This window comes from Theropithecus gelada, chromosome 3 (genome assembly GCF_003255815.1).
Source record: "Theropithecus gelada isolate Dixy chromosome 3, Tgel_1.0, whole genome shotgun sequence".
Lineage (NCBI taxonomy): Eukaryota > Metazoa > Chordata > Mammalia > Primates > Cercopithecidae > Theropithecus > Theropithecus gelada.
Window position 1 is genome coordinate 97,360,204 of NC_037670.1, and position 24,912 is coordinate 97,385,115.

The window sequence follows — 24,912 nt, forward strand, 5'->3', positions numbered from 1 at the left end:
AAAAAAAAAAAAAAAAAAAAAAAAAAAAACCCTCAATTTGAAACATGTGATTTTATTTTATTCTTGATGACTTTTCATGAGCAGAAATATTGAATTTTGAAGTTCACTATTTTATGTTTTTTTAAAAAAATATTGTCTAAGAAATCTTTGACTATCACAACCTCTGAAAGATAGTCTTCTAGGATTACTTTTGAAAATTTTATAGTTTTAACTTTTACTGTTACTCTGTGATATTCTTGAATTAAGTTTTACATATGGTATGTGGTAGAATCAAGATGCCTGATTTCTATGTACATAACCACTAACTATAGTCCCATTTGTTATGAAGACTTAAAAAAATCCATTAGATATCCTTGGTGACTTGTTGAAAAAAAGTTGACAACTTATGTTTGCATTTATTTTTAGACTCCTACTCACTTTCATTGATGTATTTGTTTCCCTTTATGCCAGTTCCTTAATTTATTGATTATCATAGCTTTAAAGGATGTATTATTCACACATTTGTAAAATAATTTAATTTTCTCTAGGATTTTTCTCATGCATAATTTTGTGGTCGTCGAATTAAGACAATTTTCTTTCTTTTTTTTTTCCCCCTGTATTCGTGCTTTTTTTTTCTTGCCTTATTGTTCTGGCAAGGAGCTAGATGGTATAAGATAGAAGTGGCTAAAGTAAAATGTAGGCATCCTCTACTGACTTGTTTTCTCTCTCTCTCTCCCCCCACTTTTCTCCATCTCTTCATGTGTGTGTGTGTGTGTGTGTGTGTGTGTGTGTGTGTGTCTACTCTAGGGATTAAATATGCATTCCTATGATATTCTACCTTGAATTAATATAATACTTACCATAAATGTCAGAATTTTATAGTAATATAATTCAATCTATGCCCTCCCAACCTTTTAGCTAGCATTCTCACATACGCTAATCTTTCACATTCTAAATCCCAATATATGGCCGGGTACAGTGGTTTACACCTGTAATCCCAGCACTTTGGGAGGCCGAGGTGGGCAGATCACCAGGTCAGGAGATCTAGATCATCCTGGCTAACACGATGAAACCCTGTCTCTACAAAAAAATACAAAAACATTAGCCGGGCGTGGTGACAGGCTCCTGTAGTCCCTTCTACTCAGGAGGCTGAGGCAGGAGAATGGCGTGAACCGAGGACATGGAGCTTGCAGTGAGCTGAGATCGCACCACTGCACTCCAGCCTGGGCAACAGAGCGAGACTCTGTCTAAAAAATAAATAAATAAATAAATAAATAAATAAATAAATAAATCCCCAAATATTGCTTTCATTATTTTAGATTTAATTAGTCAGTTGTGTTTAAAGGAATCAAGAAAATAAAACAGTTAATCTTCTTTGTTTGCCCCGATGTTTACCTTCTAATAGTCTTCTTTCTTTCCATTAACCTGTTTTCATCCCTTATTATTTCTATTCATGCTGAATAACTTTTGCATCTTTTGTAATGCAGACATGTAGCAACAAATCTATTCAGTTTTTGTCTATCTTAAGATGTCATGTTTTCCCTAATTTTTGAAAGATACTTTTCTGAATATGAAATCCTTAATGGATATTCCTTTGTTGCATTTTTTTCAATACTTTAAAAAGTTTAACTCATTGTCTTTAAACTTTTATTTTTTCTAATAATTCAATTTTCATATCATTGTTATACCATAGGTAATGTGTCTCTTCATTCCTAGATATTTACAAAATTTTTCTTCCTTTTAAAATGTTAGCAGTTTGACTATAATGTGCCAATGTGGTATTTAAAAAACATTAATCTGGGACTACAAGTATGTGCTTTGGAGTTAAGGGGTCCTGGTCATGATTTTCTTAAACATTGTTTCTGTCCCTTTCTCTTTCTCCTCCCCTCTGGGAACATCAATTAGCTATGTATTCTTCATGATACTACCTTAGAGATCAGTAATGCTCTGTAATTTTTAAGATTTTACTTTCTTTTGTATTCAGACTGATTAACTTATATTAATTTGTCTTCAAGTTTATTTGATCTTTTCACTACTTTCTCCAAGCTGCCATTGAATCCATTCAGTGTATTTCTCACATTGGATATTATACATTTACGTTCTAGAATTTGCCTTTTTTTATGAAGTTTTTTTTTTCTCTGTTGAGAGTCTCTTTCATTTATTGTGATTATTTTGCCTTTATGTCCTAAATGTAATAATTATGTAAAAATTATTGTCTGCTAATTCCAATATCTGGTTCATATTCAGGTCTACTTCAATTGACTGTTATTTTACTTGATATGAATCACATTTGTGTTTTTTTTCTTTGTACGTCTAGTAATTTATTGTTAATATTATATATAAATCATTATGGCAGATTTGTTGTAAAGACTCTAGATTCTGTTTTGTCCATCTGACCATTCTTTATTATTATTCTAGGAGGTGGTGAAATAATTGGCTAACTACCCTGTGTTTTTGGAGACTTTGACTTATACGTTGTTAGGATATGTGGGGATTTTGGCACTGTCTTTAGTCTTAGGGCATATTCCTTATCCTTGGTGATCTTCAATTTTAGGGACAGCCTTGTCTTTTTTTTTTTTTTTTTTTTTTAAATAATGAAATGCCCAAGGTGTTTACAAAGCCCCTCTCACTTGGCAGGATTTGAACTCTAAATTCTCTTTTGCTAGCACCAGACAGCAATTGAAATCTCTGCTCAGTAATTTTACAACTTTCCAACCTCCGAGTTTTTCATCAGATTTCTTAGTGTCTTGCCCTACATATGAGTAATTTAAGAGTCAGCCAGGATTTGAGGGCACTTTGTATGCAGACATTATAGCTCCCATTCAGTGGTCCCTATCTTTCTAGGATTTCCCCCTTATATTTCCAGTCACTTTTGCTGCCCTAAAATTTGACCTACAACTCCTAACCTGGTTCATACACTGTCCATTCAGTGATGTAATTGACAAGATATCAATCAGGAAAACGAATTCTTCTCAGCAACACACGATACTCAAATAACTGCCTCAATTAGTCCTTTTGTCTGGAGATAATTTTATGATAGACCTAAATAGTAAAGGGCAATAGAAATTAGAGTACAAGAGAGCTGCAAGGATGCAATTTGCAAAATGAGAAAGCATAAGAAATGTGCAGCAGAATTATGAAGTAATATATACAATGAGATAATAGAAACCAGAAGTTTTCAGAAGCTAACAGATATAGAGAAGAATAGAAAAATTTTACTCTATAGCAGCAAACGCAATAGAGTGGTAGCAGGATGAGCAGAGACTTAGAAGATCGGACTTCTGAGGGCACAGATAATAGAGTGTTTTGGTTATTGCCCTTTAGTATCCAAAATTAATAGAAGTCTAATATTATTTATCTAATCTTCAAAATTATATTAAATTTACTTAAGATCCAATCATGTGTGAAGATTTATGTTTTTAAGTAACTATCTCCATTTTATTTATCTTTTAAATAACACATTAAGAAAGAAAAAAATACATACCATTTGTGATATGTATTTTAAGTAATGACTGCAGAGAGACATGTTTAGTGAATATCAAATTTCTGTAGCTGTTATTTCACCATTTGTGTAGATAGGAATTAATGTATTGGAATTATTAATCTAGTTGGCAAATCTTCATTATCAAATTAAGTATTTATTTTGTGTAAAGAAATATGTCACCTGGGAGATGTTTTTAATATTTCATATACTATGATTATAAAAACTTAAATATGAATATTATAAACACAAAATTAGTCATGCCTTTTTAAAAAAACAAGTTACATTACAAATAAGTAAATCATTTCTTTTATGTAAACTGCATTTTTTATTTTGTGGCCTTTGGGATTAAAGTGCCTGAGTTTGACTCCTGATTTTATTTGTTGCTGTGCCTATGAACTTGCATAGAGTTCTTTACCTTCTTGTGCTTCAGTTTCCTCCTATGTATAATGAGGATAATAACAATGCAAAGTGTCATAGTCTGTTTTCCGTTGCTATAACAGAATACCACAGACTGGGTAATTTATAAAGAATAGAAGTTTATTTGGCTCAAAGTTCTAGAGGCTACAAAGTCCAAGATCAAGGTGCTGGCATCTGTTGAGGGCCTTCATGCTGAGATGTGACATGGCAGAGGGCAAGCAAGCATGCAATACAGAGAGCAAATAGGGTGCAAATTTATTCTTTTATCAGGAGCCCACTCTTCAAATAACTAACTCACTCCTGATTTAGGCAGTAATAGTATTAATAAATTTATGAAGACAAAACCCTCCTGACCTAATCACCTCTTAAAGATCCCAACTCTTAACTCTGTCACAATAGCAAATAAGTTTCAATATGAGTTTTGGAGGGGACATTCAACCATAGTGTATACATTGTTGTGAGGATTAAAAAAATGTAGTTCATATTTCAATCTAACAATTAAAATAATGCTTGAAACTCAAGCATAAGAAGGCGAAGAAGGTAAAGAACTCTGCCCAAGTTTATACTCATAGTAACAAATAAAATCTGGAGTTGAACTCAGGCAATATAATTCCAAAGGCCACAAAATGAAAGATGCAATTTACATTATAGAAATGATATTACTTACTTGTAATTTATAACATAGAAAGTACTAAAAAATGTTTTCAGTATTGTTACTGTTATCTTTTTTGAAATATAGATACCTATTTTACTGTATGTCACTTACCACTCTTAGCCATGATGATTATTCATGTGTATTTTGTGACATAATTTTAATTCAATGGATATTTTGTTTAATATGAATTATTAGTATGAATAAATGCAATCAAATTTAAGACTGAAATAATTAAAGAATCCCCAACTTACTTTAGGGCAAAAAAATGCATTCCCTTTTTTTTTTTTTTTTTTTGTGTGTGTGTGTGTGGCAGAGTTTGACTCCGCCCAGGCTGGAGTGCAGTGGCGCGATCTGGGCTCACTGCAAGCTCCGCCTCCTGGGTTCACACCATTCTCCTGCCTCAGCCTCCTGAGTAGCTGGAAAAAATGCATTCTTAACTGTAAAAATTTGAGATTCTAATCATAAAGTACGTTGTTTAGAGTTTTTTTGTTATTTATTTTTTCTGATCTATAAACTGATTAACGTACAGATTATTACATTTGGCAAGTTCAACATATTTTTGAAAATATTTCAATTACTGTGGTCTGCAGACATTTAGTGAGAATCTATTGCTATTCTTGTAGTATCTTGTTACTACACATAAGACTAAGTATTCTAGTCTTATGTACTTAATAAAAAAATTAAATGGTGGAAAATGAGTTATAATTTTCTTTATGAAGAAGTAGCTAATTTTGAAGAATGTATTTTAAAAGGACTGAAGTTTAGAAGCACAGTTACAGTGGTCTCAGTCCAAGAATTCTCAGTTACTTATGGTTACTGAGAATTGGTCTGACATATTCCAAAGAAAATTTAATGAGTATCATTTCTATTCATTTATTTACTTATTGTTTATTTTATTGTGAGCATATCCAGTACTCACTATTTTTCAGGAAGTATTTTAACATTAAATTTTCATAACAACTCATTAGAATTTGTAGTGGTATTACCTCCAATTAAATATACTGAGTAACTCACCCTGGGCCATATGATTAGTAAGTATCAAACCTGGGGTTTGTACAAAGTAGTCGGACTCCATATTATTTGCTCTAATCTACTACACTATGCAGTTTCCCTCTACAATGGTCATTTCTGATCTTAATGTTGTAATAAATAGCCACCATGTATTAAGCATCTAGTATGTGCCAAGCAAAAATTGCTCACTTAATTTTCACAAAATAATTTGAATCTCTGAAGGATAATTAAAGTTTTACAGGTCGTAAAGAATGAATTCAGTAATAGGGCTTTATTTTAAGGGTATGGGTAGACATACATGCAGCAGGAAACCATTCCAGAAATTTAATAGAAAGTCAGAAAACTAAATTTTTTATATTCACCAAACTCTGTGAGCAAATCTCTTTCCTTTTAAGGCTAAGAACGTTGATATTCTATGATTTATATAAGGCGACACAGCATGCATGGGAGATAAATTTTGACCATACTTCATTCACTTGTCACACTTCTTCCTCAAACAATACATTTATCTGGGTTTCACTCGATAGACCCTGGTGGGTGGCAGCAGAGTTCATAAAGAACTGATATGGTAGAGTTAAAAGATCAAGTTCATTGGCTAAGGCTGAGATCAGTTGTAATTCTTCGTGTACCAAATAATTGTGTATACTTTACCCACATTTACTTCCCCCCTCTTAAAATCTAACCTATTTCCAGAGGCCAGTCCTGATGAAAATACTTTAGTGATGTTCTATTGCTTACTGAATAAAGTCTAAATTCCTTTCATGTTCTTTGTGTACCACCTCCCAACTATATCTCCTGGTCTATATCTCATTACTTTACTTATTTATACTTTATTTAGACTCTCTGACCTTGCTTCCAAATCTGTTAAGTAACAGTAGTCATACTCATCCATAAGAGTGTTATGCAGATTAATGAAATAACAAATGTAAAGCTCACAGTTTGGAACATAATATGTTTTCAATGAATAGTACTTATTTTGAAAAAGTCAAATGACTACACTTTGGAATTGGTTCATAAAGTCACAACTAGAACTGAGCAAGGGTAGGGTCTCCTGCATGCATCAGAATAATGTGAGTGTAAGTACTCACATTATATCTTATCAAGTTATAGAATGACTGCTCCCTTCCAAGAACCACATGAAATAAATCTCTGGTGAGTGAAGGTAGGAATTTGCATTTTGAACAAGCATTAGACTGAATGTAAATGGAATAAATTTTGAGCATCATGAAAGTAGGAGCTGACAGTAAACTTCTTGAGGATAATAACTATGTTGTATTAATTTTTGTTTTCCCAGTGTACAAAACTTAGATCACCACCAGCAAACATCTTTTTAATGAAATGAATGCACTGATTGTGTTAAGTAGATTCTCTACAATATGTTTGTTTCTTGGCAGGAGGCAGAAAAAGCGACAAGAAGAATATACTCATAGGAAAGACCTGAGTCAGAATGGATGTATTAATAATGTATATATTTTTAATCCCTAAGAAGACAAGGGAAGGGATATGCTTTAGTAAGATGGCTTGTCCTTAGCAGCAAGCTATGCAAATGGAAATGACAGGGCAAATGAACTTAAGACGTGTAAGTCCTTATAGATTCTAATCTAGTGGTTGAGAATGTATTATATAATATTTGACTTCAAAATATTAGTATCTGAAAATATTTTTAACAGATAACAGTTTATAATAGATGACAAAGAGATCTTATATTTGAGAATGGAAGCTGAGACTTTGCTGAAGTTGCTTATCAGCTTGAGATTTGGGACTGAGACGATGGAGTTTTCTGAATATACAGTCATGTCATCTGCAAACAGGGACAATTTGACGTCCTCTTTTCCTAACTGAATACCCTTTATTTCTTTCTCCTGCCTGATTGTCCTGGCCAGAACTTCCAACACTATGTTGAATAGGAGTGGTGAGAGAGGGCATCCCTATCTTGTGCCAGTTCTCAAAGGGAATGCTTCCAGTTTTTGCCCATTCAGTATGATATTGACTGTAAGTTTGTCATAAATAGCTCTTATTATTTTGGGATATGTCCCATCAATACCTAATTTATTGAGAGTTTTTAACATGAAAGGCTGTTGAATTTTGTCAAAGGCCTTTTCTGCATCTCTTGAGATAATCTTGCGGTTTTGGTCTTTGGTTCTGTTTATACGCTGGATTGTGTTTATTGGCTTGCGTGTGTTGAACCAGCCGTGCACCCCAGGGATGAAGCCCACTTGATCATGGTGGATAAGCTTTTTGATGTGCTGCTGGATTAGGTTTTCCAGTATTTTATTTAGGATTTTTGCATCCATGTTCATCAGGGATATTGGCTTAAAATTCTCTTTTTTATGTTGTGTCTCTACCAGGCTTTGGTATCTGGATAATGTTGGCCTCATAAAATGAGTTAGGGAGGATTCCCTGTTTTTCTATTGATTGGAATAGTTTCAGAAGGAATGGTACCAGCTCCTCCTTGTACCTCTGGTAGAATTCAGCTGTGAATCCGTCTAGTCCTGGACTTTTTTTGGTTGATAGGCTATTAATTATTGCCTCATTTTCAGAGCCTGTTATTGGTCTATTCAGTGATTCAGTTTCTTCCTGATTTAGTCTTGGGAGGGTGTATGTGACCAGGAATCTTCAGAGAAGTCTCAGGATACAAAATCAATGTGCAAAAATCACAAGCATTCCTATACACCAATAATAGACATACAGAGAGCCAACTCATGAGTGAACTCCCATTCACAATTGCTTCAAAGAGAATACAATCCCTAGGAATCCAACTTACAAGGAATATGAAGAACCTCTTCAAGAACTACAAACCATTGCGCAATGAAATAAAAGAGGACACAAACAAATGGAAGAACATTCCATGCTCATGGATAGGAAGAATCAACACTGTGAAAATGGCAATACTGCCCAAGGTAATTTATAGATTCAATACCATCCCCATCAAGCTACCAATGATTTTCTTCACAGAATTGGAAAAAACTGCTTTAAAGTTCATATGGAACCAAAAAAAGAGTCCGCATTGCCAAGACAATCCTTAGTCAAAAGAACAAAGCTGGAGGCATCATGCTACCTGACTTCAAACTATACTACAAGGCTACAGTAACCAAAACAGCATGGTACTGGAACCAAAACAGAGATATAGACCAATGGAACAGAACAGAGCCCTCAGAAATAATATCACACATGTACAACCATCTGATATTTGACAAACTTGACAAAAACAAGAAATGGGGAAAGGATTCGCTATTTAATAAATGGTGCTGGGAAAACTGGCTAGCCATATGTAGAAAGCTGAAACTGGATCCCTTCCTTACACCTCATACAAAAAATGATTCAAGACCTAAAACCATAAAACCCTAGAAGAAAACCTAGGTAATACCATTCAGGCCATAGGCACGGGCAAGGACTTCATGTCTAAAACACTAAAAGCAATGGTAACAAAAGCCAAGATTGACAAATGGGATCTAATTAAACTAAAGAGCTTCTGCACAGCAAAAGAAGCTACCATCAGAGTGAACAGGCAACCTACAGAATGGGAGAAAATTTTTGCAATCTACTCATCTGACAAAGGGCTAATATCCAGAATCTACAAATAACTCAAACAAATGTACAAGAAAAAAGCAAACAACCCCATCAAAAAGTGGGCAAAGGATATGAACAGACACTTCTCAAAAGAAGACAATTATGTAGCCAACAGACACAGGAAAAAAATGCTCTTCATCACTGGCCATCAGAGAAATGCCAAACCACAATGAGATACCATCTCTCACATGAGTTAGAATGGCAATCATTAAAATGTCAGGAAACAGCAGGTGCTGGAGAGGATGTGGAGAAATAGGAACACTTTTACACTGTTGGTGGAACTGTAAACTAGTTCAACCATTGTGGAAGACAGTGTGGCGATTCCTCAAGGATGTAGAACTAGAAATACCATTTGATCCAGCCATCCCATTACTGGGTATATACCCAAAGGATTATAAATCATGCTGCTATAAAGACACATGCACACGTATGTTTATTGCGGCACTATTCACAACAGCAAAGACTTGGAACCAACCCAAATGTCCATCAATGATAGCCTGGATTAAGAAAATGTGGCACATATACACCATGGAATACTATGCAGCCATAAAAAAGGATGAGTTCATGTCCTTTGTGGGGACATGGATGAAGCTGGAAACCATCATTCTCAGCAAACTATTGCAAGGACAAAAAACCAAACACTGCAAGTTCTCACTCATAGGTGGGAATTGAACAATGAGAACACTTGGACACAGGAAGGGTAACATCACACACCGGGGCCTGTCGTGTGGTGGGGGAAGGGGGGATATCATTAGGAGATATACCTAATGTAAATGGTGAGTTAATGGGTGCAGAAAACCAACATGGCACATGTATACCTATGCAAGAAACCTGCATGTTGTGCACATGTACCCTAGAACTTCAAGTATAATTTTAAAAAAAGGAGAGCCTTGATACCAAACCATGAACCAAAGTACTAGTGATCCATCTGCACTAGTAAACTAGAGACAAAGCTTTGGAGCTGGTACAGGGATGGTAAGAGATGCACAAGATCCCTGCATAAAGCCAGGAGTCTCTACAAAACGATAGTTTCAGTGGATGAGTATGAAAAAGGCAGTTTCACAGTAAAAAGAAAAAAATGATGGGAATACTTCCCTAGTCATAAACCTACCAATGGCCAGGCATGGTGGCTCACACCTGTAATCTCAGCACTTTGGGAGGCTGAGGTGGGAGGATCACTCAAGGCCAGGAGATTGAGACCAGCCTGGACAATATAGTGAGACCTCAGCTTTACACAAAAAATTTAAAAATTTAACAAGCGTGGTGGCACTTGCCTGGAGTCCCAGCTTCTTAGGAGGCTGAGGCAAGAGGATAGCTTGAGCCCAGGATGCAGAAGATGCAATGAGCCAAGATCACACCACTACATTCCAGTGTGGGCAACAGAGCAAGAACCTGTCTGAAAACAAAACAAAACCCAAAACAAAACCCTAGCAACTTGCAGATCTCAGGTCAGAATTCCACTACTCACATAGACAAGATAATCAACCTCCAATTTTCTTTGAAAAGGATCTCAGGCTGGTAGTGGCCTCAGGCATTTGGCAAAAGTAGAGGAACAAACATTAAAACCAGGTGATATGGTTTGGCTGTGTCCCCACTCAAATACCATCTTGAATTGTAGTTCCCATAATTCCCACGTCTCATGGGAGGGGCCTGGTGGGAGGTAATTGAATCATGGTGGTGGGTCTTTCCTATGCTGCTCTCATGACAGTGAATAAATCTCATGATATCTGATGGTTTTATAAAGGGGAGTTCCCCTACACATGCTCTGTCTTGCCAGTCACCATGTAAAATGTGCCTTTGCTTGTCCTTCACCTCCCACCATGATCGTGAGGCCTCCTCAGCCATGTGGAACTGCAAGTCCATTAAACTTCTTTTTCTTTATAAATTAAAAAAAAAGAGAGAGGGGGGAGAGAATGGAAGCTGAAATGCAGATTCATATTTGCTTTGTTTACTAAAGTATCTAACGCTCAGATGATGTCAGGCACATGGTTGGTAATCAATTAACATTTGCTGACTAATCAGTAGAAGTCACACCTGAAATTGGGAATACGATCATAATGGCAGTCATAACACAGTGAGTTTTAGAAACAGTCAAAAGTATGGAGCTTGCACCATAATACTGTGGATTGGAGTTTTGGACATGGATTGCTTAACCTTCCAGTTTATCAGTTGCCTTCTTTTCATATAATGTTATTATTACTCATACCAGCATGATTCCATTTATCACTGGATGCCTAAACTTGTAAATATAAAATGATGTTACATAAGAATGAAGTTTGGGATGGTTAAACCTATAAATGTTTCCATTTTTTCTTCTGTAAATTTACTCTGTGTTGTTTAAAAATAACAAAATAACTTATTCTCTTTTGAGGGAACATGTTTAACAGTTACTTGTATTCATTTTTCCAAGTAGAAACCAAAAGTGTTATTCAAAAGATATGCTGAAACAAATTCAAATAAAATGCTAACTTGTCCTGCTCTTGTGGTTTTGTTTGAGGAATAATGTAATCATAAGTGACAAGAATCAGCCTTCAAGATAATTTATTATAAACGCAGTCCTTTAAAACTTTTGTTTATTGTATAAACATAACCTAGTCCCATTCTTCATTAAAACTAAGCCTTTAACTCTTCAACCCTGTAGTATGGATTCATCAGAAATTTACTCCCTATGAAGCTCTTTATGATCCCAACAGTCCTGATTCCTCCAGATTGTTTTATTTTCAAACTGTAAATATTGTTTTTTCACTCCTTAGTGTGGAAATTCAGCTACCTCCATATTACATGCTTACTGAAGTAGAAAACTGCCTAATCAAATAGGAAAACATTTGGCCGTGAATAAATCAGGATTTGTCCAGCATTTCAAAGTGTGAAACTAGGCAGACAAGCACATATCCTAAGAATTCTGCTTTCTCTTCCTTCCCTGTAGATAAATCAGAGGCTAATATGGCCACCACTACCATCTGTCTAAATACTTGTGTGGTTGTCTTGAATTAACACAGCAGAAATAGTGGAAGAAGTAATTAAGATTTCATTTTTACATTTCATCACCAGATGCTCTATAATATAAATGTATCCATAAACGTTCAGGTTGATTAAGCTTGTAACAAGTAAAACAATAAGTGTTTAAAGATCAACTAATTCAGAACAAGAAACTGTTTTAATATGTTGACTTACAGTGTTTGCGGATCTTATTCTTTTTCTAAAACTTTAAATGAGAATTGCTGTAGATTTTATTGATAGTATAAAAGCATATTTTTATGTATATTCAAACAATAAATGCTGACATTGTCATTCATTCTACTTTTAAGTTAATAAATAGATAAATTAGCGACACTAAAATGTAATTTCCATTGTTCCACTCTGTGACCTCTCGAAAGATCTTCCCGCAGTACCTTGTACTCAATAAATAACCAGAGAATAAATGAAATCCATACAGATTCTTTCAATTTCTGTATAATCAGTTGAAGAAATTTATTAGCCAGAAAGAATAATCTAAATTCTCTTCGGGAATAATCAATGAGATTATTGCAAAGCTGCACTACGGGTAACTAAATAAAAGCACACATCAACACTAAAAGTAATTTTCAGCTTGAGACTTGGAAAGGGAACTCAATTTGCTTCTTATTAGACAATGCTTGGGCCAATTATAACTTCAAATTTATTATAAATTCAAATATCTCTACTGTGAAATAGCAATTATAAAAGAAAGAAAAATGAGTGATTTTTTAAATCAGTCCCAAGAGAAAACAAAATTATGTGGAAAAGGTAACTTATTTGTAAAATCTTTTTTTCTGATATAGTTTTAACTTTCCATTGAAGGAGCCTTTGGAGTGTAAATTTGCTTCAGGCAATGCTTGTGTATTACCTCATTTCTTTTTACTTTTAAAACCTAGTGAAGTCCCTAGAAACTCAATAAATATTTGCAGAATAAATGAACTGGCCGACAAGAGACTTCTTGCTCTCTTGTTATGCAAATAGCGTTCAGTAAGAGTTTCTGGTAAGAATTTATAAATACAGGTTTTAACGCTCTGAAATAGATTGTTGGTAGTGTTGATAGAAAACCCTTACTGGTAGGTTGGTACTTAAAGAAGTAACTGTTCAGTATTTGAATATATATTTAATATTTAGTATATATGGTAAATATATTTAATAAGGTTAAATATATGATTATACTACATAATATTTGTGCCCTTCAGGTTTTCCATCTGCAAATGAGAATAAATATGACAATATCTTATTGAAGGAGCACAGAAATATTTATTTATTACTACACACTTTTTAGATAAGTATGCATGAGCCTATAGTTAATTATAAAGGTCTTTCCAAATACATTTTTGTACATATGCACACACACATGTGTAGATAGATAAGATAGATGGATATAGATAGATGAAAGAATAAATGAACAAAAAAGAGAAGAATAAGAGAGAGAGAAAGATAGAGAAAAAAAAAAATGAAAGAGGAGGAGGAGGAACAGAAGTGAGGTGTGGGAGAAGAAAATTGGCCAGGAAAAAGCCAAGTAATTATGGCATAATTATTCATTTAATTTTAGACTTGGCTGACACGGAATCTTGTCACTAATTTACCTGAAAATTAGTCTTTAAAAATTGTCATTTTCAAACTTCATTTTAAGCATATCTTTCTCAGCTGAATCTAACACGACAAAGATTTTTCCTGTCAGATAATACATGTATGAGAGGCTGGCTTAGTATTTCCCTTAAATACTGGCTACAGTGAATAAGGAGACCCACAGTGGTCTGGGCTCCGCTGGAACATCAATCATGCATGACGTTATAACGAAAAGTCTTGACTAGTTATAGTCAATGTTGTCACTCTAACCTATGCTCATCTAAATGCAGACATTTATCCTACTACAGAGATTTCATTTCACTTCACCCAAACCCAGTCATTCCTCAGCATTTAACATATCATTTTGCACATGCATGTTTATAAAGAGGGTTCTGTAAAACACATGCTTTTTAGGATATATTTTCCCTATTATGATTTTTCCCTCTCAAACAAGAATTATAAATTTTTGTAAGCATCTTTGATTTGCAATGAACTTTACAATTAACCATAGATGCATGCCTTCTTTCTGAAAAGTAAGTGGTTATAAATATTCCTATGACTTTTCAATAACATATTCTAGTATTTTAGTATCCATTTGCAGATGTAAAAATTGAATAATAATATTATGGGCATTCCCAATATTTAGAAAGTCTCTTCGCCAACCTCAATGGTCAGAATGAGGTAAGAGGAGGCAAATTTCCAAGCAATTCAAACAAAGAAAATAATTTGTTTTGAACAAACTGAATACTTTTGATGAAGATAAGTCTTGTTCTCTAACTAAAATCACCAGTTAATTGCATCTCTACTTTTAATCAAGCCACAAAAATCTAACTACTCAATGTTTCCCAATCAAAGGAAAAGAGAAATAATTATGAATTATATAGAATGGAATATGTTAATTGAATAAAAACTAATTTCAAACAGACTGTTATTTACTATATTTATTTGGATGCTTTGTAGAGTTCAACTCCAGTATTTTTCAATTTAAATGGGAAAGACACAAGACACAGAATTATGTTTTTTAGGTAATATAAGGTAGTGAGAAAACTTCTAAAAATTGTATCATGAAAAAAACTGTGATCAGTTCAGAGTAAGCATTTAATTATTTATCACATGTACATAGCTTATCAATTTCCATAGGAAAATTATTTCAGACTGGTCACCTAGATACAATGGGAGTTTCATGAATCTTTCAGGTCTCTACATTGTTAAACTTAATGTGTGAATGCAGGGTAGGGAGGGTCATAAGGATTCTCAAAAGAAATTTCATAATCACTTTTCCATCTCTGGCTACTTTCATTTGAAACTGAAGCTCTCCTAAAACTGAACTCAGATAATATAAAAATAATTTATGGTATTCACTTGCCAGTGATCACCGAAATTTCACCACCTCATTATCCAGATTTACAGTTGCTTGCTCTGTGATTTTCTGTTTGTTTATTTGTTTTGGCTCCTTCATTTTAGCTTTTTATCTTAACTTGCCCAACTCACTCTATTAAAGATCATGCTTGGACTTTCACTCCTGGCTTCAAACTCCAAGAGCTCCCGACTCATGCTTTGCCTCTGGCCCTGGTAATGACCACCACACTCACTCCTTATGACATTCCTCCCACCAACTCCCAGATTAGAACACAGAAATTATGCAGTGTTTTCCTCCTGAACAGTAAAGGTCTGGAGCACAGAAAGACCCCCATATCCACACAGCAGAATTCCTCCAGTTGAGCACTAGTGATATTTTGTACCAGATAATTCTTATTGTGGGGACTTGTCCTATTCCTTGTGGACTATTTAACAGCACTAAACCAACCACTGCTCACTAGATGCCAGTAGCACTTTTCCCAGTTGTGACAACTAAAATTATCTCCAAACATTGCCAAAATTGCCTGGGGATGATAATCACCCCAATTTGAGAACCACCGCTATAAAGAAACAAGAGTGTGAGAGGAGTAAGAGGGATTTATCTGTTGATATACTATTGTCAAACAATCACGATGCGTAACCAATGTTGTATGTGACCTGAGAAACACAGAGAATGGTAAGGCACAATTTTCATCCTCATGAAACTTGCAATATAGTATGAGAAATGAAAACAAGTAACTAGCACACAGAACTGGAAGACATGAGAATTAACGATCTCTCAATATGCATCCGGAGAAAGGAAAACAAAACTCTCCTTGGAAAAATCAAGAAGGGTGCTTGGAGAATTGATCTTGGAGAAAAAGCAGGATTCCAGAAGCTTTTAGGAGGTTAATGTCTTAGACGGAGAAGAAAGAGAACATAGAAATCACTCTCCAGAAAGAATGTGAACGGCTTTGAACTCTGAAAAGTTTGGACAATGTTGGGTTCCTTACAAGGAGTCTTTTTATTTGGCTTCGTTTTATTTTTGGTCAGGGGAAATGACATAATGAGATAACAACGGTCTCATGGCTCCCTCTTCTCTTGCTTTTATATTTAACTCTTCTTTCCCACTTCCACCAGAGATTGGAGAGGAAGAAATGAGGAGTTTGTGATCATTCCAACAAATTGTCCAGAGCATTTTTGTTGAATGAAAGTGAATCATCATGGAGCTTACTGTTACAAAATTGTTATTTGTATTATGTATATATTTATAATTTGTTACTATACAAATAAAATAGCTTAAGAAATACTCTGAAAAATTTAACAATTTTAAGAAATGAGCTAAAAAATATGTTTAAGTTTCTGTGAAGTTTGGATGAGAAAATAGCACTCAGGTTTTACTGATCTGTAAAGTGACAACACAATATAATACGAAAGGCAAAGGAAATAACCTAGTCAACTCTGTTTAGGACATTGGCTCTTAAACCTTTACGAACTTATGCTTTCTTTTCAGTATATAATAGAAATGCTAGAATTTCTCCCCAGAAAAATACCATAGGCACTTATTTATAAAATGTCATCTAAAACTTCAGGATTTTTCTGACTTTCTGAAACCCTTCATGGCCCTTCTAGGCATCCATAGTTCTCAAGTTATAAGACCAAGAAAAAACCAGTTACAGAATACAATATTTAGAGCATTGCTTCAGAGAACAAAGGAGCAGCCAAAATCCCTAAAATACCATATGGGGACGTTTAGAAGCTGAAATCCCTGGGATCTTTATAAATACCTGGCATCATTTTAACTAATATGAAATAGAAAAGGAATTATCATTTTCTATTAAAGTTCTAAAAGTTTAAAGTATTTTTATTCAATGGAAAATTGCTGTATGTCTTAAAAACAATATGATAGATAAGTAGAAAGATTCATGAGCTGAAATCGGAAAGGGTTTAGGGCTTATTCCAACCTGATTAAACTTAAACTAGTAGTTTAACCTCTCTGAGCTTCAGTTTTATGGGGTTTTTTTAAATAATGAAATATTGGACTATGTTATTTTGAAGCCCTCTGCATGTCCTAAAATTTGATAATTTAAATAAACGCATCTATGTCTAAAAAATAACACAAATAACTTCTAAAAATGAGAATTGCTACAATTATTCCCAGAGTAACATATTTTCAGGAAGTGATTCAAAGCTAGACGTCGAATTGCCAAATGGCTGAATTTGCAAAAGTAGGCGATAATTAAGTCGTTATGCTCAACCCTTATTAAATATTAATGAATTCTCCATGACTTTGAATTGGAAGGGTTTTTTTACATGAGAGGCTCTGACTGGGCTGTCGGAATGATGAATCATTTCTCACTCAGAGGTGGTCTTCCCCAGCTCCAAGGTACTCATAGACACTACCAGGAAATTTATCTGTGGTTGACTGTGTTGTACTTGGCTTTTAACTATTTTTTTAAAAAGGAACTTTCAATATTGATATCACCATCCTTTAGCCTGCAGGAGCAAAAGATTTTCACTGCGAGAAAGGGCTTGACATTAAAAAAAATAGTGCACTCAGCCAAGGCTCCAGTCATCTGCATGCACTCACCATTTGTGTGGCTTTACATCTGGCTGCATACACGCCAGGGCCTAGGATCAGAAATGCATCTGGGGAGCAGAAGCTGGTCAGTGTAGTCCTCTCCACCCACATTTGTTGTTTGTTTTTGTAACACATGTTAGGCACCAAAGGGACAAACAAGGGTAAAATGGTTTTATCCTTTCTCATCTGGTTCTCTGCCATAGATACAAAGCCCAACCAAAGCATCAGATTTCAATGTCCAGACTGCTGAGGATCCCCACTTTCTTGTTCTCTATTCTTCACCATTCTTCTTAACAAATAGTTTTTCACCAAGTAGAGAGCAATGTAGTCCAATCAAATACAGGGTTATTCATCTGTACCTTCTTCCCAATTCCTGGTTATTAACAGTGTATTTGTGGGATAATGCTTCTTGTGCTTTATTTCATTGGAATGTATTCTCTCATAAGAACTATATATTCATGGTAGTTTAAACTCCTGAAATTAAAAACACAGATAATCTTTGGTATATAAATGAGCTCCATCGTATGAATTAATCAAAAGTTCTGCTGTTTGGAGGTCAAAATATATCTCTCATGGAAATAACTTTAAAAATAGTGGATAGGACCTTAGAGAAAAGGAAGACAGAGAGAGAGAGAGGGATGGGAAGAAAAGAAAAAAGGAAGGAAGGAAGGAAGGAAGGAAGGAAGGAAGGAAGGAAGGAAGGAAGGAAGGAAGGAAGGAAGGAAGGAAGGAAGGAAGGAAAAGGGAGGAGGGAGGAAGAGAGGGAGAGCTAAACTGGCACATAAAATATAGTATACATTCTTTTGCATGCAAATGTTTCTCTGTTCTGTAATGGAAACTGGAAATCCTTTAGCAGCTGGGCAACAGGGAGCGAGGTAAGAACTGTCTCTTTCAGGTGGGTAAACAATGTGCCTAATGGAGTGATGTCGATGGCCTCTGTCCCAGAGAAGGATAAGTTTTGACATGTGGCAACATTGCCACAGCTTCCATTTCAAGAGGGTACACGATGCCACAAGCTGAATATGGTATGGTCACCCCACCTGTTCACATTTATTGAGCAACTGTAAATTGGGTGTTTTAATCAGAGATTGCCAAACAATAATTAAACCCTGCTAGATAAAGAGTTTTGAATTAGAAATATGTCTGAGACTTAGGCAATCTATTTTTTTCCAGTTGGCTTAGTGAGCATTTATGGACATTACTAGCAATTTGTTCTGTTTAAGTTTTTAACTTAAATTTTTTCCAACATTCATAAAATTAGAGAATAACAGAATAAATTTATATATCTCCATCATTTTGTTTCAAAACTCAAGATTTTGATTTATTTGCATCAGTTATCCTTTTTTTCCTTTCTTTTTTCATTGCCAAAATATTTCATAGCAAAATCTGGTTCTCCTCTCATGTATATTTCAGTTATACAACTCTAAACAAACACATCTTCTAACACAATGGCAATACCTTTATAACTCCCAATGAAAATAATATTTTTCCTATCATCTATTAATAACACCCTGCTTATAATACATTTTTCTTTATTGCCTATAAAATGTCTTTTATGTTAGGTTTGTTCAAATCAATATCTAAACAAGGTGTACACCCTAAATTTAGTTATGTGTCTTAAATATTTTTTCATCTTAAACAGTCCCATCTCTCTCTCTTTCTTCCCACAGCACTGACTTACTATCAAATTCATATCAGCGTCATAATTGTCAGTGACTATTTTTCCCTTTAGCATCATTTAATTCATTTCTTTATTCCTCATATGTCCTGCAAATGGAAGCTAACCCTAAAAGTGAGTCATATCTTAAAATATCATGACAATGTATTGATTTTCTCATTGGTAGGCTCTAACAAATCAGTTTAGATTGTGAATAAAGAAAAGTAAAATATCTTGGTATCTGCCATGGTTGGTGGATGTTCAAGTTGTTCAATATTATTTATATAACATACCAAATATCTTACATGTGGGCTGCTGTACTTTTTCCATGACACCTACCTGGTTCCTATGATTTTTAGAATTTATAGACTCAGAACTAGGGGATTCCTACTAAGAAATGTTGTGAGAATTAATTAGAAAGTAAGGCACTAGATACTGAAGTAACTTTAATTGTGAAAAAAGGCCCTTTTACATATTTGACTTTGAATTGCACCTCTAAGATGTAATGGTAGACGATGCCTTGAAAGGTAAGAGATGATTTAGTATTCTATTTGAATGAGTAGGATCACCCTAATGTAATAGATTATTGATACAATATTAAGTTGTTGCTGCATGGCTGATTACAGGGTGAAGTAACTCCAGGAAACATAACACAGTGTTTTCACTCTCCTAGTAATGCCCTGCTCTCATAAATAATCAAAGCCATAGTTGAAAGGCGAAACCTGTAACACAACATGAAACCTAAGGGAATTGTGCTTTGGTGATAGTGGTATGTAATATAGTAACATTAATAATCTTCGGAACAACATTATTATGTAGATATGTTACTATTTCCATTTTAAAGATGAGAAAATTGAGATATGAAAACCTAGTCATTTCCCCAGGATCACACAGTAATAAGTGGAGATTCTTGAAGCTGAACTGAAAGTCTAGCTCTTAACCATGACACCATACTCACCATGCTGCCTCTCAGAATAGAGTTTTGAGATTACTATTGTCTTTATATGAATTCCAGATTTCAGAGGAACTTTTTTCCACTCTCTGATACCAACCCTGAAACTTGCAATATCTCTGAATTTATGTGAGTTTCTAATGTGAGTATTTATATACTAATACACATTTAATGATAACTGTATGTATAAATATTCCTTCTGTTTTAAACAGGTCATCAATAACCTTGGTCCTTTGGAACTGATTCTTAATACTCCTAGCCATCATAGAGTTCATCATGGTAAGGAAGTTCTATTTCTTCTCTCTTTTCCTCTTAATTTCTTTAAAAATTACATTATTACTTGCCTTACTTCATTTAATCACAATCCCCCAATATAGCCAGCACATGTTTTACAAATAAATACAGTTTCTTCTTTTCTATCTTCTTTGGTACAAGCCTCATCTCCAAAGTATGAACTGGTGGGGTGGAGTAGGGGGATTTATCTATCTGACTTTTGGATTTTTCGTTCTACTTAAATCTTAGCTCCATTGTAGTAGAAAATGATTTAACCAGCTGAGGAGATGCACATTTTATGTTTTAAAGGATTCTGTCAAAGGCTACTCCTCGACCCAGGGCTGAAGGTCATTCCTATCTACAGGCAGAGAGTTAGTGGTCTTGAAAACTGTTTTGATTTAAGGAGAGCCCAATAAACCTTCCTGCCTAAGGCCTTGAACAATCTCAATATAAGCTGTGTTTCCCTGACAAGGAGAAAATCCCAAGTGGCTAGTGCCTAAGGTTTAAAGACACCAACTTAAGTAATAACAAAAATGTTCACATTGTGTACCCTGAGCCCTATAGAGCAATGTGCATATCAGCATTATTTGTGACAGAAAAAACAGAAATAATTCAAATGTTTTTCAGCAGTAGAACAGATAAATTTTATATCATACATGTAATGGAAAATGATATAACAATGAAAATGCCCACACCATTGCTATACGCAACGACATGAATAATTCTCACAAACAATACTGAGCAAAGGAAGCCAGTAAAATAAATACGTAAGTAAATGCTATTGTTCTGTTTTTATAAGTTTCTAGTCTTCCTCAGCAACCCTGAATCCCTGAAGCCCTGCCTTTCCAAGAAGGGCAGGGCCCTATGTTTATGGCAGGGAGCCGATCAGAAGCACAGGCTTCCACAGGAGGAGAGGCCAGGGCAGAGAGCACAAGTGGCTTCCTCTTAGAAACTCAATAGTCATTCTCCAACTCCAGGGAGGACAGAAAGTCCCTGATTTATGATGGTTCGACTTCTGATTTTTCCACTTTCACAATGATGCAAATGTGATACATGTTCGGTAGAAACCATACCTTGAGAACCCATATAGCCGTTCTATTTTTTTTACTTTTGGTACCGTATTCCATAAACCATGTGAGATATTCAACACTTTCTTATGAAATAGGCTTTGTATTAGATGATTTTTGCCTAAGATTGCAGGCTGATATAAGTGCTCTGAGCGCATTTAAGGCAGGCTAGGCTAAGCTATGATGTTCAGTAGATTAGGCTTATTTAAAAGCTTTTTTTTTTTTTTTTCCTTTTTTGAGACAGAGTCTTACTCTGTCGCCCAGGCTGGAGTGCAGTGGCACGATCTCGGCTCACTGCAAGCTCCACCTCCTGGGTTCAAGCGATTCTTCTGCCTCAGTCTCCTGATAGCTGGGATTATAGGTGCACACTTCCAAGCCCAGCTAATTTTTGTATTTTTAGTAGAGACTGAGTTTCACCATGTTGATCAGGCTGGTCTCACACTCCCTGACCTCAGGTGATCCGCCCACCTCGAACTCCCAAAATGCTGGGATTGCAGGCCTGAGTCACCACACCCTGATTAAAAGCATTTTTGACTTTCAATGTTTTTCAATTTAGATGGTTTATTGAGACATAACCTCTCCGTAGGTCAAGAAGCATCTCTAATTAGTAAGGAAGTGGAGAGGCCAAGGGGATTATACACTTGCAGTTCCTTCCATATAAAAGGAAATAGAAGGAGCCGAGAAGAACAAGTCCACATTACAAAACGAAACAGATGCTATTTCCTCTGACTTCATTTTCCCACACTCCCACCTGCTTATATCAGGGTTTCCCAACCTCAGCACTGCTGACATTTTGAGACAGATACTTCTTTGTTGTGGAGGATGTTCTGTGCACTGTAGGAAATTTAGCAACTTCACTGGCCACCACCCATTAGATGTCATTAGTATCCCCTCCCAGGTGTGGCTACCAATAATGTCTCCAGAAATTGCCAAATGTTCCTTAAGGGGCAAAATTCTTCCTTACTAATTCAGAACCATTATATAAACCATGTATATAGCAACAGTGTCTGCATCTGTTCAGCCAATCTATCTCTACTTTTACACTATGGGAGATTTTTCCTTGTATCTGTGCATTCAAATGTGCAGTTGCATACATGGAAATCAGGAAAAGGAATGGGAACTCAGGATAGTTGAGTTTCTTGGGGTTGTGGTTTGGTTAATTAATTATTCTTTTTCTTTAGATTTACAGTCATATGGATATCATCATGTCTACTTAAGTTTTATAAAAAATGTATTAAATAAATAATAACCAGTTATTTACATTATAATTTGATTATTTGGCAGTAGGAAAATATATATGATATGAGTTTTGAAAAAATTAAGGGTAGTTTATTTTTTACTATGGCTTTTATGATCTTAAAAAAACTAGTCAAGTCTCACTCTACGTAGAAAATTTCCTTCCTGAAACAGATGCAGAGAAAAGGGATAGAGAGACATCTTATCAAAAATTTAAAATAAAAACACATTTACATACATTGTTTCCTTATTTTATTTCTTATTTGTAATTTTTGATATCATTTCATTCTTAATTTTTATTTAATGGTCCTGAAGAAATTATTTACATTTATTCCATTTTATACTGAAAAATGGTGACAAGAAAACATACATACAGCTTTAAGAAAACACTTCCCCTCTTTAGTATAGTTAATTGAAAAATAAAAATAAAAATTCCTTTATTAGAGAATAAAATCTGATGGTGTAAATGAGAAGACATTTCCAGGGAAATTATACTCTTGCTTAAATCTGAATTTTATGAATATGTTCTAAAAACAAGATGAAGGTATCTCAAAAAGCATAACTATTTTTCTGAAAAAAATATTTTCTAATATTTTGTCTCATAGGCAGAAATCGTTATTGCATAGACAAAAATTTTGCTGGTGTTCTTATTATTTGGGATAGAATTTTTGGTAAGTAAAACATATTAAAATCAAAAAAGTAAATCATCTCCCTCAATTACAGGAAGCCAAATCTCATATCCTGAATATTTATCTTCCAGGGACATTTGAAGCAGAAAATGAAAAAGTTGTATATGGCTTAACACATCCCATTAATACATTTGAACCAATCAGAGTGCAGGTAACATACTTGTTTTTTATTTTTTCTGCATTGATATCATTTCATAAATCTTACAGTTAAGAGAAAAATCAGCTGTTGAAAAGTGATAGTATATTATACTAACCTGAAAAAAAGTTTTTAACTATAAAAAATTTAGATATAACTCTATCACACAAACAAAAGTTTGAATCAAATCAGGCAAAATATATTTTAAAATAACTAATTTTCAAATATGTCTACTGCCTAGAATGACAAAGAAAATGGCTTCTAAACATATCCTTTCTCAGAATGGACCTGAAATATATTCATGTATTCAGTAGGAGCAATAGTAACATGTATAATTAAGGCTGAACCCACAGTAAGAAAAATATTTGTTTCCAGGGTGCATGACTCTGGTTAGAAATTCAACATGAGGGCTTTGCGTTACTCTTCTTGGACCCAAGTGTCAGGAACTATTACAGATTGGTTAAGTCTGTGCATTACCTCACTTGCTAAGACTTGTCGGACTGGACCAGTTTTCTGTTAGACATGTGGTACTGGTTGTTCATTGGTCTCAATGGTTGGCACTAGAGAAATCAGGAATGTCTGTGAAGCTCCGATCTGTCAGAGTCAGACCACCACAAATACTCCTGGGGTTAGGCACTCGTAAATGAGAAAAAGATAAGAATACTTGAAAAGCTGAAGAGGTTGGTCAATGACAGCTCTGTTCAGGGGACTGGTTACAACATTCGGTAAGTGAGGAAGTTACTGGCTCATGTTGGGTCAGCTTTTCCAGACTACTTTGAGTTTCAGTGAAAGTTGAAATAACAAAATTGTTGACGTCTATTGGGCTTCTACCATGTGCACTGCTAACAGCGCAGCAGAAAAATGTTTAATGTAGCTATTACTAAAATCTTATAAAGCAGTGGCTCTTTTCATTCCCATTTTCTGGTGGAGGAAACCAAGGTTCCCAGAATTTAAATAATTCACCCAAAATTACAAAACTTGTTAGCTGTAAGCTTAACCAAGGTGGGTTGAAAGCTAAGCCCAAGACTGGCTGAATTCAATTTAACCTATACACTGTGCTGCCTCTTTACATAAAAGGCCGTAACAGATTGCCTTCAGTTGTTCAGTGAAAGGTATTTTTATCTCCTCGTACACCAAAAGAAGAAAGGTAATTATCTCTCTTCTTTCTTCTCAACTACGTGGCATTTCTCTCTGTGTCTCTATCTTGATTAGACTTACTAAGAATATGATCCATCTCTCAGGAGAATATAAGCAAATATTTTGGATCCTTTCTTAATAATAAGCTTTGTGTAAATAAA

General features: G+C 34.8%; 1 protein-coding gene across 1 annotated transcript in view; it reads left to right on the plus strand.

Annotated features, from left to right (window-relative positions):
- Window positions 1–24,912, plus strand: part of AGMO (alkylglycerol monooxygenase) — a 363,147-nt gene that overhangs the window by 144,733 nt on the left and 193,502 nt on the right. Inside the window, exons 6-8 of the mRNA XM_025380172.1 lie at window positions 20,426–20,492; window positions 23,395–23,460; window positions 23,550–23,629. Coding sequence (XP_025235957.1) covers window positions 20,426–20,492; window positions 23,395–23,460; window positions 23,550–23,629 — 213 coding nt within the window. The remainder of the gene's footprint in view (window positions 1–20,425; window positions 20,493–23,394; window positions 23,461–23,549; window positions 23,630–24,912) is intronic.